The 18,003-nt window shown below is 43.4% G+C and overlaps 1 protein-coding gene across 2 annotated transcripts; it reads right to left on the bottom strand.

The window, feature by feature from the left end:
• On the bottom strand, positions 1-17,046 carry LOC105920382 (transportin-2). Of its 2 annotated transcripts, XM_012855968.3 has the most exons (25): positions 16,947-17,046; positions 15,782-15,881; positions 14,826-14,901; positions 14,171-14,320; positions 13,865-13,971; positions 13,478-13,611; positions 13,064-13,145; positions 12,853-12,975; positions 12,649-12,767; positions 11,908-11,968; positions 11,610-11,784; positions 11,265-11,417; positions 9,654-9,879; positions 9,300-9,471; positions 8,296-8,382; positions 8,098-8,205; positions 7,851-8,009; positions 7,649-7,736; positions 7,438-7,536; positions 6,092-6,187; positions 5,925-6,000; positions 5,738-5,837; positions 5,572-5,646; positions 3,748-3,883; positions 1-3,509 (listed from the first exon to the last, which is right to left on the bottom strand). In XM_012855968.3, exons 2-24 carry the CDS (start codon positions 15,878-15,880, stop codon positions 3,776-3,778), a joined length of 2,673 nt encoding a protein of 890 aa, XP_012711422.1. In that variant the 5' UTR covers position 15,881; positions 16,947-17,046; the 3' UTR covers positions 1-3,509; positions 3,748-3,775. The 2 variants fall into 2 exon arrangements, with proteins under 2 accessions (XP_012711422.1, XP_036004079.1); XM_036148186.1 differs by lacking the exons at positions 14,171-14,320; positions 14,826-14,901; positions 15,782-15,881; positions 16,947-17,046 and having other exon boundaries at positions 13,478-13,637; positions 13,865-13,940.
• Between the last annotated feature and the right edge of the window lie 957 nt (positions 17,047-18,003).

Below are 18,003 nucleotides of genomic sequence, written 5' to 3'. Positions count from 1 at the left end.
TTCAGGATGATCATTTGTAGTTTATTTGGTAGAAATTTAAAAGGGGAAAAAAATGCTTATGAAGTATCCTTTGAGAGTGGCATTCATTCCATATTGTCGTCAAGTGCCATGGCACATAATTCAAAACGACAAAGGTTTCAGATGTTATTCTCAAAACAATTATAGTTCTATTTATGCATCATTTATGGTACAAAACATTCAGCTAGCTCAAAGATCTATAAGAAAAATACTTCCCGTCTTAAATATCATGTAAGGGATACATCAGATTAAATCCCAGCTACACCACAGACCAGCAAAAAGAAACTAATGAATTAATTTGCCAGAGTTAAAAAAAAAAAAAGATTCTCCTCAAATTATCTCCCAGTATCAACTTGCCTTCTGCCCACATCAAATTTAACTTAATCAGATAAGCTGTAAAAACAACTAAAGAAAACTGCTCTTTAAATAAAAAGAATAAAAGAAAAAAAACTTTTAAAGTCCAAAAGAAAAATTGTGCACATCAGCACAATAGAATACAAAACAAAATTAATAAAAACTGCCATGAGCCTTAAAAATAAAAATAAAAAAAGTGGACAAAAAAAAAACTTGCATTAAATTTTGTGCATATTATAATGGCAAAGGTCCAGCTATTTTTTATTTTTATTTTATTAAAATCAAATTCTACATTCTACTGAATTCGGCACAATTCAACTCGTGAGGTCACAAACGAGCTGAGGCCTCGCTGTGGCGCCTCCAGAAGGCGTTTGCAGATCTTAAACATCGCCACTTCAGTAACAAACAAAAAAAAAAAAAAACACTTCTGTCACATTTAATGAAGGAGAAAAACAAAAATCCCATTAGCCTACCTACAAAATTCATAACCCCTCAACACAAGCTGACATTTGTTTATTCAATCAGGCAGGAATAATTTCATTTTAAACTTTTCTTTTTCTGAAACACCATCTTTGGAGGTTTTTTTTAAAGCAACCCATAAATCAGAATTACTTGTTGGCTGGCAAACAAATACAGAGGACTACATGAGAACAGGCATTAGTCAGACCGTACTCCCTAGAATAATTTTAAGTCGGGCTGGTGCAAAATTATATCCAAGAAGTACTTCTGTAAACACCAATAGGCAAAATATCCACATACACCTCCAATGTAACCAACTATGGACAAGTATTTAAAAAAAAAAAAAAAAAATACATCAAGAGACGCCACACTCCCACAGCTAAGGTAACCAGTGTAATCTAAGAGCTAAAATGACTCCCAGCATTCCCAGACATAACCTACACAATATTAGCGGGAGAATGTATGGCAACGTTAACCACTAGGTTTAGAAAGAAGCTGTAGACGTACCATACAAGACGAGCAGCAAGGCCGGAAAACTGCTAAAACTTAAACGCTTTACATCAGGGATGGCGCTGACAGCCAGAAATAAAACCTAGAATACAGCTGCATTGAGAAATGGGCTGAAACTGGAATGTCTGACCTTTACGCTGGTCAGTGAATGCACCCTATGCAATGCTCTTTTTGTTGGATGCCGTTTAAAGTTAGCCATTTTTAACCATAAAGTCTGAGGAAATGTCTGCTCCCTGAAGATTACAGGAAGGCTGAACAGTTTGGGACTTTAAAGGAAAAACATCACTACGCTGCTTTCCCAAAATGGACAATTCTTTCAATAACCATAAAGGAAACAATGGGGATTAATATTCTTAATAGATAAGAATTTTATTCTTTTTCATTAAAGACGGGAATATAAACCTGCACATTTAACCCCATGGGAGGTGGCATTGAAAAGTTTAGATCTCTTCGTGACCCGAGCTGATAAGACAACTGGAGGGGCATGCTGGGCCAGCGAGGTCAGAGCAGCTTGTGTTTACGAGGACAGCAAGGTCTGCCAAGGCCCCAAGGATCTATGTTCTTTAGGGAACACGCCAGCAGAAAGTGGTTTTAGGAACGACGGCTGCTGACAGAAACTCCATACTTTCCAAGAAGTGCTGGAAAAGGCCATAAACCTCCTTCTCTGCTCCCAATATGAATATTTAACGGCCAACATTAAGGCTAGGGGAAAATATGAGTGTTTATTGTGTTGAGCTCAAATAATAGTTCTTAAACCGAAATCAGAAATGACTAAAATTGCTTCTAGCTTTTTAAAGCTTCACAAGAACCGGAGACAGGAAAGTAGCCATAAAACTTGGATCGGTGACTCTCTTCCGCGTGGCGAGAGGCAGAGACAAGCTCAGATGCATGTATGGGTCCTTTAACCCGTTTAGGAGTTGTAGCATAAATCTACGGCCTCGCTTAAGTCTTACTCTTAACTTTTGTTTTAAATCATTTTTCTTACAGCAGACCTAAAATCACTTATCAAAAAGAAAAAAAAAAAGAAGAAAGCCAACAGCCTCAGTATCTCATTACTGTACGCCTTACATTAGATATTCTATTTCCTCAGAAGAGAAAAAGGTGCATTTATACCAGTACGTGTATATATTCTCGGTGATCTCCTATGGCTCTCGGTGAGTCCATTTCTTAAACATAGTAAAAAAACGAAGCCGAAGCAGCAGATGGAGACTCTTGATCTCCTTACAGTATTACAACGTTGCTGCATCAACAACCACCACAAGAGAGTTTATTCCTGAATTTATCTATAGCTGGTCTTAACACAAACAACCTCGGTTTAAAACTATCTGGCGGGGGGGGGGAGATGATTACATTGATTGTAGGAGAGGATGCTCGAACAAAGTAGTAGACTGCCTGAATACTGATGATTAATGCTACAAATAATAAAGACGTTCACATTATCATGCAACTTAAGCCTAGATTATATGTATTATAGAAAGTCGGAACTGGGATGGAATAAACCTTTTACTGCTTCTGTTGACGGCAAAGAAATAAAAATCCTACAGTTAGAAAGGAAATCTCCGAGTCTGACCTAATGCATATATGAACAGAGATGCGTATTGTGTGTGTGTGTGTGTGTGTACACATAGAAAGGTGTATGCAGTTCTGCTTGGACAAGGTGCAAAGGTTCCGCGTACATCATTACAAAGTAAAAGCATCCGTTCTCCGTTTAAAACAGCTACATGTGAGCGTTTCTACGTGCGTTGTGGCGTTTGCTGGTTCGGATAATTACTTTTTTTTTTTTTTTGTACCTACCTGCCCCCACCCCACCCCTCCCCTCCCCACCCAGACGTCGCTAACTTGTATGAACAATCCAATCGTGAAGAAGGAGGTCTAAACTCTGCCCCTCGCCCCCTACCAAAGATCCCTGGATTTCGGTTTGGCGAAAGTCGCTTTTGAGTTTTCTAGCAGTGAGGCATTTATTACGAGGGGTGTACGTATATCCCTGTTTTTACCCTCCCTTAACTACAGCCCTCATTCCCACCCTCCCTCAGAGACAAACAGGGCGCAGGGGAAAAAGGAACCCATCCGCAGGCTGGAGGATCAGTCGCATCCCCTCCGGCTCGAGTTTCTCCCCATGATTTGGGCAGTGCAATGACTCCCCCGGTTACCCTCTCCCCTTCATGAACCTAGGAGAGAGGAAAACGAGAAAGAAAATAGCAATTATTCATTAAAGCGGCTCTTTAGTGGGTCAGGAAAAAAAAAAAATAAATTCCACCTGCCATGGTGGACAGTGGGAATCTGGATCAGAGAAATGTGTTTGGGAACAAAATGTATCATTAGTTCTCAATGAGCTGGGTGTATCATCACATCCAGAGAGCTACGTCTTGGGAGTAAAAAAAAAAAAAAACTCTCCTTTGGACTTACTTGACAGGTCAGTGGAACAAGGGTTGGATTAGACACCGTAGCAGGCTGATAGTCGCTCTTTCAACAGAGGGGGGAACTGCTCAGAGAACTGCTGCCAGTTCTCCTCTCCCACCTGGTCCTTGAAGCCATGCAGGATCTTGGGAGACAGAACAACACAATCTTAACTCTTCAACTGGCAATCATAGTGGAGTCTGGGTGAATCAGGTGGGTTGACCTGAACTTCCAGTCGCCTTAATCCTTTCACAAACCCCAGGTGGCTAAAAGCTGCCCTAACGCCACCTGAAGTGTTTTGTGAATGAATGAAGAACAGATTTAGCCTCGATATATTCAGGTGAATGGGGATAGAGGCTGGTCTCACACCGTGTCACGTGGCTTTTGCTCCCAACATAAACATTCAACACCAGGAAGGGTGGAAAAACATTTTGATTGCTGTTCTCATCTATTCCTTTAATAAACCTCTGAAGAAAAAATTGCCAACTGACCAGCACGATAAATATTTCAATAACTATATAAAATTCTCCACGAGCACTAGCATTTCAGCTACTTAAGATTTACATCTGGTGCAGGCATTAAAGGTGCATAGCCACGTTATTTGACTTTTGTTATTTATACGGCAGTAGCTCACTCTGGTTTCGCACAAAGTTTTATGAAAGATTACCACGGCCTGCTGGCGTTTTAGTTATTTTGGTATTTTACGCTTCGTTTCTGCTCAGTTTGTTCAGAAATAAAGCCTTTTGTTTCTATTTTTAAATAACAGAGGAAGTACAACCCTGCGCATGCACAGCAGGGGATAAAACGAGGAAGCGGCTAACGGCTATTAGCATCTTCCAGCAAAACAAAGAATGATCGAAAATCCAGTGAAAAAAAAAAAAGCCAAAACGTATATGATTCCAAGAGGGAAAAAAGACTGGAATATCACGGGGAAACCAGTTTGAACGTTTGTGTTCACTGAAGCAGACGCTAAACCTGCTGATGGCTCAGATGTGACTGACGTGAGTAAATGTTCTGATATGAGGCTCTTAACGTTGCTGTAAATCGATGTATTTAACTAATAACGGTTGGTCTTCGATAACGCCGAGCTGCAGCTTTACTGCAAAGCACTGCAGAGGGCAAGGCTCAGTCCGGCATTATTTATAAGCAATTTATTAATTAAGAAAATTGGTATTACGATAGTTCTGCGATACTGTCTGTAGATGGCGCCACGTCTGTTTTAATCCACAAAAACGACGATCAAAACATCAGGATGAAGGCTTGGTGTGTATAACCATTTCATCATGTTTAAACTGTTTCTGGTCTTTCTATAGGTATATAGCCACGTTAGCAAAGAACGCAGGTATATACCTTTAAGGAGTCAATCCATATGAGCAAGGATTTAATAAACATGCAGGACACTTAAATATCCTACCAGATAAGCCGCCCTTTACTATGAAGATTACAGAACTACCCTTAGAACTACAATTTATGCCTTATGTTGCAAGTAGTAATCATAGGAGCTGCTGTGACCGAGCCGCCTGGTAATGATTTATCACCTTTGGATGTTGGCGCATGCATTGCTTTACGAGGTCAGAAGAAATCAGACAAACTATCATTGTGCATCTGTGCTGGCAGGTCAGCTTGACTGAGGTTTTGGAAAGATGGTTGCAAACAATTATTTCCCAACCCTTACCACACTTCTCAGAATCGTATCCATCCACAGCTTGTGATCAGATTTCGAATGTCTGATGGATGATCATCACAGTGTGCTGTGAGCGGAGACTAAACGGCCAAAGGGAAGAACAGGATCACCAGCCCCTGTTCAAGAGGGCAGCGAGATCATCCGCTTACCTTATAAAACATATCCCGCAAGTCGTCCTTTGGGCTGACCCATGAAGCCACGGCGTCACAGAAGAAAATAAAATCCTGCACAGACATAATTTGTTCTCAGTACACCAACGCAGAACCATGTTTTTAGTAATCCGCCGTACGTCTAGCAGTCAACGAATGCCCTCACCTGCACCACTCCTGCAGGATTGACACCGATCATAACGCATATTCCCCGAAAAGCAGAGTCCTTCTCCTCGTTATCTCTAATATTCCTTAAAGATGTGCACCTGTGATCAAATAAAAGCATTATAAACATAAGCCGCTTTAAAAAAAGAAATGGTTATCAGAATGGGAAAACGTGACGAGGGACGCACCACGGTCGGATGAAATGCTGCAGCTGCGGAGCCACTTCCTGAGGACAGACGAACCCGAGTCTGCCGATTGTAATGGCTGCAGACAAGGAAACACCAAAGAAAAGGTTTGGGTCATCCTCCCGTTGGTCTGTAGTGAACAGTGTGCATCTGTGATCCTCTCTCTGTACCTGTGTTTTCCAGCAGAGTCTTGGGGGTGTTGGGTCTGTTGATGATCTCCACCAGGTGAGGCAGCACCATGCCAACGTAAGGCTGCATCTCTGCTCCTACACAGAAGAGGGCGAGCAGACAAAAAAAACAGCTGGAAGTCAGAAGGAAAGCCTCTTGGAACAAAATCAGCTGCCCAACTTTTTTTTGGGAAAATATAAAATCCACCTTTTACTAGAAACAATTATGATGGAAAAAGGTTACAGGGATTTGCTGCTACATAAACCCAACTAGTAACCAGTGCTTTTGAGAAGCATCTGCAGAGTCATACTGCCATTAATTTGTTTTTATTCAAGTAAAAACATTAAATAGGACTTAAAACCGACTGAGGGAATATCGATTCACTACAACTATACTTTTCCACACATTTATGCATGTTCAAGACAAGAGTCAAACCTCACCAACATTTTGCCAAACAGATCTTTTTCTGAACTTCCCCACCAGTTTCAAGTAAATCAGAAAGAAAGCAAATTATTCTGCTTTATACTAAATCTTTATACTAAACAAGCATCCACTAGACATCCATAAAGCGTAATTATCCCTTATTAAAACTAAAGGGCATGCTCCACTTCCTTGGATATGTATATTTTTAAACTAATATAGGTTGCACATGCAGTTTTCTCTTGAATTCAGATCAGACACTGAAAACTGACATTAAAACTTAACAAGGACTCTAACACAGCTTGTTAGGCTAAAGATTATTTGTTGCACAGTAAACAGCTATTGTTTTCTCGTTTACACTGTCCTCTTCAGCACTTTAACTCATCTTGTTACTAATAAGGGTTATAAATAAACTCACCTTGCCTATTATGCCCAATGTTTAAAGAAAAAGTTGTAGTATCTAATTTGTAAAACGATAAGTCAAACTGCAATAACATTGTTTTAAACCGCTCCCTGGAAATGCAGTCCATAGATAAACTATGAGAATTAAAATATATTTTCTACCAAACCAACAGCGCATAGACAGAGTAAGTAAAGTGGAGCCGCACAATATGAAGAAAAGTTTTATTTTTCAAAATAACCCCATTTTTACATTTTAGGATGTGAAAGACGATTTTTTTACATTATTTTCGAAAAAATTACAAAAGCCAATTTCAGACTTTATGATGTAGAAACTGAGCTAACGCTCCACTGCACCAACTGGAGCCACGAAGTGTTCAGTATTTGGATCAGAAAGTTTAGGAACAAAAAGTATCATTTTTTTGTCAATGAGCTGGGTGTTTCATCACCTCCAGATACGGATCACTTCTTAAATAAAACCATAATTTGCAGGAATAAAAGTCACGTGCACCAGGAGCAGCACTCTTACCCATTTGCATAGAGATCTCCCCGATGGCCCAGGTGGCGTTGTTACACACCGAGATGAACTCTGGGTTCAGGTTGAGCCCCAGGATGGGCATAAACTCAGCTGGAAGGAGGCAAACAAAAACACAATGGGTACAAAAGAATAAACGCTGCTCCTTGACGGCTTCTGGTTAAAAACGAGCCAGACGAGGAGAGCAGATCTGACACTGACTCACCGATGCAGGGCTTCACATGAAGGAAGCACGCCTTGGTCAGGTCCCCCAGCAGCGCAAAGGAGCTTTGCCTCACTTCAGGCAACGTGTCCTGTGTCACAACCACACAAATTACTCTTTAACTTTAATAAAAAAAAACGGCTATGAAATAAAAACTACAATTATTTAAACGACACACGAGACAGATCGAGCACGGCTCTCACACCTGCATGCACTGAAACAGCAGGGTCATTATATTGGATCTAGCCACTAGCTGCTCCACGTGGACCCCGAGGCCCTCGGCGAGTCCGCTCAGCAGATCCAAGGCCACGATCATGAAGTCCTTGTCCGGAGCCTCGTACTGGTCCGGCTGCTGGTTGTACATCTGCAGAGACGGCGGCAGGAATAAGTTTGACGGCTGTGACGACACACGTGGACAGAAAGTGTTTTCCAGAGTGCGTCTGCGCTCCCACCATGGCCTGAGCAAGCGTCTTCTGGACTAAGGTGACGCAGCGCTGATAAACCGGCTCGCAGTACGGCAGGAAGCCGCTCTGCAGGGCCGTGGCTACCGACGACAGACACTGGGGGGGAAAAAAACAAAAAAACGTTTTGACTTTTGTCTGAACTGCAGCTATAAAACTAAGGTTTTATTTAAAGTAGAAGATACTGACCTCTAACAGCGGGAAAAGATCCTTGTCTTCATCTTTTAGCTGATTCCACTTCGCTATCAAAGGGGGCATCAGCTTCTGGATGTACTCCTGGAAAACAAGGCCAACCGTGAGCTCATAAGAGTGTTTAAAAGAACTAATTGGCTGTAGAGACAAGTCAACCAATTGGAATCAGCCAACAACCTCTGATTAGTGACCAGCAGGCCGATACAGAAAATTATCTGTCAGCACATTTGCTCAGAACCTAAAATCAGCAGGTGGGACCTCAGAGACGAACTGGAGATCCCCGTCGACCCAGAGAAGTTTGATTGGTACGCTTCTAATTAGGACATTTCTGGGATTTTAAGAGGTGTAGAAACCCAGCGTGACAACTAGGGCCACAAGTTTGTAATATTTGGATAAAAAAAATAATAAAATAAAAAAAATCTTCATTTTCTTTCCCCATATCCACAAACTGAAGACTTTAAATAAATTATTCAATCAAAAGAAATATATAAAGACACAGTTAGTCCACAAAGTATTTAGAAATGTCTCCTTGTTGTTGTTTTTTTGTGTTTTTAGCTTTGATTGGTGGATTGAATTTAAATTTCATCCAACAAGAAATGTCCAGTCAGCAACACTTGTAGATTCTTAGACAAGAGCCAAGCTATGAGGTTCTACCTAAACGCTTCAGCTCACACCTACAAAACAGAACTTTAAAAAAAAAAAGTAATAAAGGGAACAAGGAAATAATTTATTTTCTTATTTCCACGTTTTTCAAATTTTAGGATGTGGAACTGAGAATAAAGTCAGAAAAATGTTAAGAGCAAATATCAGACTGTGTAGAAACTCTGGAGCCATGAAGTGACCAGTATTTGGATCAGAAAGTTTAGGAACATAGAGTATCATTTTGTGTCAATGAGCTGGGTGTTTCATCACCTCCAGATACTGATCACCTCTTAAAACGAGTACGGGTTCGTCCGCTGGTGTTTATTTAAAAAATAAATAAAAAACACCTGAGTACTTACGGGTTGGTTAAGATGGTGACCCACTGAATCGGCCAAAGTGCCGATGGCATCATACAGGATGAGGAGGTTCTTGTGCTGGTACTTCCCGAAGGCAAAAACCAGCGTGTCCAGGATGAAGCTCAGGTAAGGAACCAGTTCGGTGCACGCTTCCTCCTCCAGGGTGGCAAAGGAGCTGAAAAGCCAGCATGGAAAGTCTTAGTATTCTGAATATAGGTGCAATTAATAAAGTTAAAGCCCCATACGGCGGGTGGATCAGAACAGAAAATTGGGAACAAAGTGTATCATTGCTTATCAATGAGCTGGGGTTTTCATCATGTCCACCTATCAGAGGCGGAGGAGAGGACAGCCGCTCACCTGCAGGCGGCCTCCTGCACCCTCTTGTTGCTGTCCAGGATGCGTTTGAGAAGCTCCGTCATCAGGGGTTTGAGGTAGGAGTCGGGGGGCTGGGAGACCACCCAGTGCGCGTAGCGACTGAGGGTCCAGCAGGCGATGGAGCGTACCAGGGCCTTCTTGTCGCTCAGACTCTGGATGAGGTGGGGGATGAGCTCCGGCAGGTAGGGCACCATGCCCTGCATGCAACCTGTGGTGTGAAAGGTCACGCTGACCGCTTAGTTGGCAGAAAAATGGAGCAGATCAGATAAATAGCGGCTCCATTTAAAATAACGGAGACGTTTACTATAATTAGGCGCCCACAAACACTTCAAATTATGATCGGTTATATTAAAGACAGATGGGTACATGTATCTACTAGAGAACTCCAACAGATTTCAGGTGTTCTGCCACAGATTAATGGCGCCTCAATATATTTCAGCTGGAAAATAGATTGAATTATTACCTCCATCACAAAAACAGCTTAAACTCAGAGTCAATGTATTATACATTAGAGTAATATTACAATGCTTGTAAAACCTTTTACAGCAGTTTCTCTTACATGCAAAGCATGATAAGGCCTCATCTCTTCCTATGGCAGAAACGCTCAAGAAACTGATTTTCTACACAGTTCTTGAATGAAAATAAGGATCAGCAGATCAGACCTTTAAAAGGTCGTTTAGAAATAGTGCAATCTACTTTATTAGCACGTGTATATAAATACATCCATATAAAAAGGACTTTCCCTTTTTTCTATTTCAGTGGAGGTTTCAACCTGGGGACATTCAATGATGGATAGTTAAGTCTGACTTTAATTTCCTTTTTTTTTAGATCCCTTTTTTTATGACGGTATTTGCAAAGTGTAACAGGTTTCAAAACCCTGCCAGACATCATGCGAGACACAAACAAGGAATCATTAACTTAATAAAAAAAACCCAGGTAATACATCAGAAATGCCGTTTCCCACCAACTGTAAAAAAATAAATAAAAAATTCTCCAAAATACACAGTCAGGTTGATCATTCTCTAATGCTAAAGTTAAGACCCTGAATTCAGTGCGCTTCCCATAAATAAACATTTCCAAGACGGTTTTAGTGGTTTAAGTATCCTTGCCTAAAAGCTAAACAGCAACATTCAACATGTCAGACTCATGAGGTTTGATTTGGAAGCTCAAAAGCAGATTTGCAGAGCTTTTTAGAAATAATACTGTAGTTTAAGTGCTATAAAACACTTACGGTATCTCACAACTGTAAATCTGCCGTCCCCTGAAAATAACAGCCATTAATGTCCAAACCGCTGGGAACAAACATGAGTAAAGCCCTGAGTGGAAAACATCCACATTGTGCCCTAATAGTTTGTGTGGCCACCATCAATTCCAGCGTTAGAGACCAGGCGCTCCTCCACCTTCAGTCTGAGGACCCCCCATATTCCTTTGAACATAATCTGTAACTTGTAATTGTGGGGTACTTTATTTGTCTGTCTCATAATTTATTTAAAACCGTTTCTTGGACCAAAAAGGGTGGTGTTTAGTTGTACTATCAGTGTAAAAATGAGAATGAGTTAAACCCTGGGCTAGACGTAAATAAAACCATCTCACCTTCAGCGATGGCTCCAAGCACCAGGATGCCAGACTCCTTGACCACCCAGTCCGGGTGGAAGAGCAGCCCTTTCAGAAGAGGCAGAAGGTGCGGCAGCAGCTCGTCACGGAACACGTTGGCCAGAACGTCCAGCGCCGCGGCTGAACACTTTCCTACGATATATAAAGAAAAGAAAAGGGAAACCACATAATCAAATAAGATGAAATAAGAAGGGTAGGGTTTATTCCTATAATCTGAATCAGTTCGTAAACCGTCACATTTTAATAAAACTTCATTCATCCCAAGCTTCAGGTAAACGATAATAAAGAACCAGCCTGACCGTAGAATCGCTGCTCATCACTTACGCAGGTTCCAGTCCGTCAGCGCATCATCGTCGTCGTCGTCATCATCATCTTCGATGTCTTCGTCCTCCTCCCCCTCCCCTCCTTCGTGTTGCAGGGTGACGGTGCGCGACTTGTGGAAACGGGGCTTGATGTCCTGCTCGCTGTCCGGCACCGCCTCATCTTCCTCCACGTCGCCCTGAAACGTCACAGAGGCGTCTCACGTCAGCGCCGGGCCGGTCGATCGCGAGCTCCGGCCAGGGAGTGCTAACCTCGGCGTGTCCCACCTGCAAACTACTTTAAAAACAGATCCTGCTCTTACCTTCAGCAGTATGATGTCGATCTCTGAATACTTCATGCCGTTCACCAAAACGGGGATCAGTCTGTAGCAACAGATGGAGAAGTAGGTGTCGGTGAAAAGAACAACAGCAACAACGTTTTATTGACGTTTTTTGTATATAGAGGAAGTTACAGCTGCAAGTCTTGTGAGCAATGCCTCTTCCAGCTTTGCCACAGATTCTCCATTGAATTTGACTCTGGGATTTGACTAGGCCACCCTAACGAGGTTTGATCTAAACCCATCTACTGTATATGTGGCTGTTGTACTGTTGGAGGGTGAACCTCTGCCTCATTCGCCATATTTAGCCCCGCCCATCCTGTCTGACCAGCTTCCAATCACATGAAGGCCGGCAACATGGTGCTGCCACCACCGTGTGATTGAAAATGTTTCGCAACGCTGGCTTAATGATTTAATCTTGAGCCACTTTCACTTCACAGTTCCTCAATAAACACAACCGCAGACCACCCTTCACAGATAACTTTGTTCTGTCACATCATACAAGGACCGGGCGCATTCTCTGACCTTTGCATCATCATGGAATCGTAGAAGTGTGGCGTACAACTAAATTTCTAAGGAGTGCTTTCATTCTGCTCGCTGCCCCAAAGCAATCAATGCAGCCGGAAGCATTTTTTCCATCAGCACCGGGGGGCGTGTTCAAGAAAATAGACTACAAAAAAACAAAAAAACAAAAAAAAAAAAAAAAAAAACAGCTACGGTACTCACTGCACCATGTGTCCGGACAGCGCCTCCTTACAAATGGGCTGCTCTGCCAGGGTCAGCCAGAACTCGCAGGCTTCCAGAGCCACGTTCTCATCAGGATCCTGAGTGCGCTGGAGCATGTACTGCAGGAAAACGACGAGAGAACCCCGGAGTTCATTAGCAGGAGAAGAAAAAGAAAAAAAACATTTGCTCTCCGGCTCAACCTACCTGGATGATGCTGTGCATGTGGGGGATCAGACGGTCGATGCGGACCTCCAGCAGCATGACCAGGGCTCTGCACACGTTCTTGCGGACCTCGGAGTCTTCATCTGCTGCCAGCACAAACAGACTCTGGAAGATATTAAAATAAATAAAACAATTTAGGAGGGGAAACGAGGGCAAACCCTTCCATTCACATTTTGACGACCAGGCGGCTAACCTCTATAAAGGTGTCGATGCTGTCCATGAGGGCCTGGGCCCTGCCGATGATGAACTGGTTCACACATGCTATAGCGTGGGACCTGTAAGAAAACGAGTCATAAAAACAGACGCTTTAGTGTTAAAACATGCGTGCAGCACACATTGTCCTCAAATGTAACGCTTGAACTAAAAACTGCCCCGTTTTAAATACACCCCCCCCCCCCAGTTTACAAAGAATGAATAAAAAGCAGCCGCATTAAAATAAACCAAGCTGCTAACAGATGCACATATTCATCGCTGCACCCAATCTATCGCTGTTGCTCGGCAACCCGCTGACAGAAGATAGCAGGCATCACTTCTAGGAGCCGGAGAACCGTGTGAAACGTCTCCAGCTGCATGACACAGATTTGCCGCATCCTGCTCCCGCCTGTACCTAATCTTTGGACTGCAATGCTTGAAGAACTGAAGGAATTTAGGTATCATAACGTTGAGGGGCCTGTTCAGAGCGTCGCTGTCGAGCAGCTCCGACGAGTCCTCGCAGATCTTCTGCAGCGCGCCGAACGAGCCCTGGGACACGGACATACACAGAGAGGCTGTCAAATCAAAACGCAAAACGGAGACGGAGACACAGAGGAGAGAACGAGACGGCATCAGAAGATCGACGTAGAGCAAAAAAAACAAAACTGCACACATTTGGTCTTTTAAATGTTTAGCTATGCAGAGTCAAAGCTCGATACGGCCAGTCTCAAACTCGAGGAGCTATTTATGTGGTCAGCACGTGTACAGACAGCATCAGGGCGTAGCTCTGGTAGGCGCTGACCTCACAGGTGTTGTAGTCCTCCGAGTCGAGCAAGTTGCAGAGCTGTGGCAGCAGCTCCGGCCATGTCTGCAGCTCTCCTTTGGAGGCGATCGTAGTGATGAGGATGCCTTGGAGAGCAAAAAAAGAGGCAGAGATCAAAAACGGGATTCCGGGTTTCAAACCTAGCGGCCTCTGCAGCGGCTCTGGATCAGACAGTATGAATACAAACGCCTTCACGGGTACTCAGGTGTTAGGAATGCATCATCTCCAGAGGCCACAGAGATAACGGGGAAGCGGCGGATCGGTGCGACAGCGTAAAAAACTCACCGATCGTGGCCCGGATTAGTGGCGAGGGATCCCCGATGCTGTTGAGGCATTCCCGCTTGATGAAATCGGAAACTCCCGATGGGAAGTTCTGGTAGTGGGCCTTGACGTTGTTCTTTAGTATCAAGCCACTCAAGGAGCGAGTCGGCTCATCTGAGAGAAAAGAAAAAACATTTGTGTACAAAGTGAGGGACAGTAAACACAGGAAGGAAAAGCTAACACAGACACATACTTTATAGAAGTGACTGTTATTCACCATTTAAGTTTCAGAAAGCACCAAAGTGTACGAATTAGGGCATAAAACACACCCACCACTGGTCCTGGTCTCAATTTAGTGACACATTCAGCTAATTTAGTCAGGTTCTGAGTGGGGTTCCACATCAAAATGACAAAAAGAGGACCCAAGGCCTAAGCCTGTAGTGTGGGAGCATAATGTAAACAGGCGCTACGTCAGCGTACTGCAGAGCTGTCTGCATTCCCGGCTGTGGAAGAATGTGACCAAACATGGTTCGTGAAGCAAGAAAGTCACATTGGCGGCTTCTTAAGATGATTCCTGAACAAACCGGAGCATATAAAGGTGCTCGCACTCCGGGGTGGCCTGCATGCATAATCCATCTTTACATGTTTCTAAGTGAAAACGTAAACGACACACGCTTACCTTCGGTCTTAAGCCTCGTGAGGACAAAGATGAGATAGTTGTTGAAGTCGGGGAACTGATTAAGTTGTTCAAGTTTCTAGTAAAGCGGTTAAGGATCATTTTATCCGCTGAAATCAGAAGTCAACAGAAGTTCATGCAGAAGAACCAGACAGTGAGAGAGCTTGGCTTGACATACATGTCATCATTTCAACAACCACAGCACATCCTTAACACAAACTTTACAGATGGGGAACAAGGTGTAGAGATGGCGGTGACCGTAACCGTTTCACATTCAGCTCCAACTACTAAAACAGTGACTGGTGCACTGAAGCGGCCGATCTTAAACCTAAAAGCAATGTTTGCAGGGATCTGACTACATCTAGACAGTCATGACCCGAAATGGTAAATGGACAGACATTTATAGTGCTCTAGTTCTGGTCATAATGACCGTTTCAAGTGCTTCACACCACAGCCACACTCACCTAATCGCACATGTTGGTAACGTAAAGCGCGCTGCTCAGGGGCACGTCGACGTGTGACAAGAGGAAGTTAGAACTGAACCCACAACCTTCCGCTTGCAAGATGCGTACTCTAACCACAGAGCCACAGTCCCCTACCCCCAAAAGAGGGTCAACTCCATTTTAAATGTTTCATCATCATACATTTTTCTAATCACTATCTAATGACGTTAATTACAAGTCTATATCATCCATCCTGACAAACAGCTTTTTGATCTTCTAAGAGCTAAAAAAAAAAAAGGAAGAATCTGCATTATTTAAGGAATTAAAAAGTCTGCTTTAGTAACACTGTCTGTGTTAATTGTGAATATTAGGCTGTTTAAGGGTCACCTATGTCCACAGATTGACCTCTCCTGCCAAAAATGCATTTGTACATTTTTTTTGTTATTTAACACTCTTATTAATAGTGCTAATGGTGCTAAAAGACGAGAGAATCGTCAAAAACGAGCAACAGGATACTTGTTGGACAGCTCTTTGTGTGACGGTGTTGGGCGACTGGGAGTCTTTAAGCAGCTGCAGGACCTGCTGGAGCCCCTGCTCGTCCGGCTGCCACTCCATCCTGCGGACACACACACACAGACACAGACACCTTTAAACACGTTGGCTGGTGAGGCTGGCGAGCGCGCGAGACCCACAGAATGACCGGGCGAAGACACGTGGCCTCTGGATCAGACAGTATGAATACAAAAACACCATCAGTGAAGGTCAGACGGTTGTTTGATGCATCATCTCCGGACCACATGTGTCCGCCGGACTAGCGACGGAGCTAACGTCCGCCGGCAAACCCCGCGTAGCGCCGGTTCAAGTGGGAGCAAATCCGCGCGAGCTAGCGGATGAGTATTAAGCGTAACCCGTTTGCAGGGACAAAAAAAAAAAAAAACAAAGCCATTAGACCACGCGAACAGCTAAAATCTCCGTGACCCGGCTTAACCACCTCGTGTTAATCCCACCCCACCCCCCACGCCACCCGGTCCGCCAGTCCACGCGGCTCGTCTCAATATTTTTTTTTTTTTTTGCACAGATTCCGAGGCGGTGGCTGTCAGCGGGTGGGCCAGAGACACGCGGGTCATCGAGGGGGGTCGCGTGCCAGGGGAAATAAAACGAGCGTAACTTGTTTTATTAAACTTCACGTCGGTCCCGAGGCGAACACAATACGGCGTTTACCCGACCTGATAATGCGCCGCATATTCTCAGTTCGTCTTTTTCTTTTAAGCAGCAGACCTGATGCTGCAAAAGTTACCCTTCTTCTTCGGGCCTAGCTGTTGAGGTAGTTCCCCCCCGGCTGGCTTCGCAATGTGGCCCGGGTTGAAAACTAGTAACGGCCCCCCGGACGGTTGCGCTAACAGCGCCAATCGGTAAATATTCTGAGAACTAAGAGGCCCTGGCTTGCTGAAACATTACGGACCGATGAAACGAATAGAGCAGCAGCTAAAAAAAAAGGACTCGAGGAACACGTTTCACCGGGCTACCGTTAGCCGCTAAGCTGCTAATGCTAAACCCACTGGCCGTGCTAACGTCGACGCTCGTCTTGATCGTTGATTTACCCACAGCTCGTCTAAAACATCGCGCGAACGACGTGATCACACACATAGGTGAAAATAAGACCCCCTGAAACTATACGTACAATATTGATCGGAAAGTTGGATAATCAGTGCTGGGCCGCCCGTCTTCTGCTTCGTTTCAGTTCAAATGAGCACGCCGACTCAAAATGACCTGCGGCGGCTTCCGTTATGAACGGGATTTTCACTAGCTAAAATCACGCGAGATTGTGTTTAAAGTCTGAGTTAAGAACTTCGTATGCGCCTTTTTATTTACAGTGACTTTTTTAATTATTCATCTGAGTGAATGTATCTTAGGCGATGGTGGCACTTTCAGAGCTTTGTAATGAAGCAATAACAATTAACATCTTTGTGAAAAATACATTTTGTCTTTTGGGGGCTACTTGATTCCAGCGCACAAGGAGATGATGTTCTGCCAGTTATAGCAAAGTTTACAGTTCTGTAAAAAGTGTTTTTTGCTGCTGCAGATTTCTTCTGTTTTTGTAAATGTTATGGCATTTTGCAGATTTCTTCTTTTTGAAAGTTTTGTGGCATGTTGTAAACACAAAATGCAGTTTTCAGTTGAATTTGTTTATTAAAGGGAAAAGCTTTCTAAGCCAATCCGTCCCTTTGTGACAAAGGAATTGCACCCCACAGATTGCCACTCTGGGTCCCTTAGCCTCAGAATGTTCCCCAGGCACCACACAGTGAAAGCCCAAAAGCTAAATGGCCTTGTAAGGCAAGCCCTTTCCAGAATGATAATGTAATTTACACACACGCACACAGCGCGCTTGCACTCAGACAAGGATGCATGTACCCGGTTCGATCCCCAGTGCCGGCACTCTGGGTCCCTGAGCAAGACCCTTAACCCCAGATTGCTCCCCGGGCGCCGCACATGGCAGCCCACTGCTCCCCAAGGGGATGGGGTTAAATGCAGAAAGCAAATTTCATTGTAATGTATGTTTCAACGGCAACAAACATGATATTACTACTATTACTACACACGTTAAATCAGTTAATTCATGATTTAATAAATCATGCTAAATACATTTAGCAGGGTCAGATTGGTTTAAATAGTGATTTTCTTTTAATAAATTTGTTTGAAAACTGCTCTTTGTTTTTAATCCAGTTATCTTTATCTAA

Source organism: Fundulus heteroclitus, chromosome 16 (assembly GCF_011125445.2).
Source record: "Fundulus heteroclitus isolate FHET01 chromosome 16, MU-UCD_Fhet_4.1, whole genome shotgun sequence".
NCBI lineage: Eukaryota > Metazoa > Chordata > Actinopteri > Cyprinodontiformes > Fundulidae > Fundulus > Fundulus heteroclitus.
Note: the sequence above shows the minus strand (reverse complement) of the source record. Positions and strands in the feature narration are given on the sequence as shown.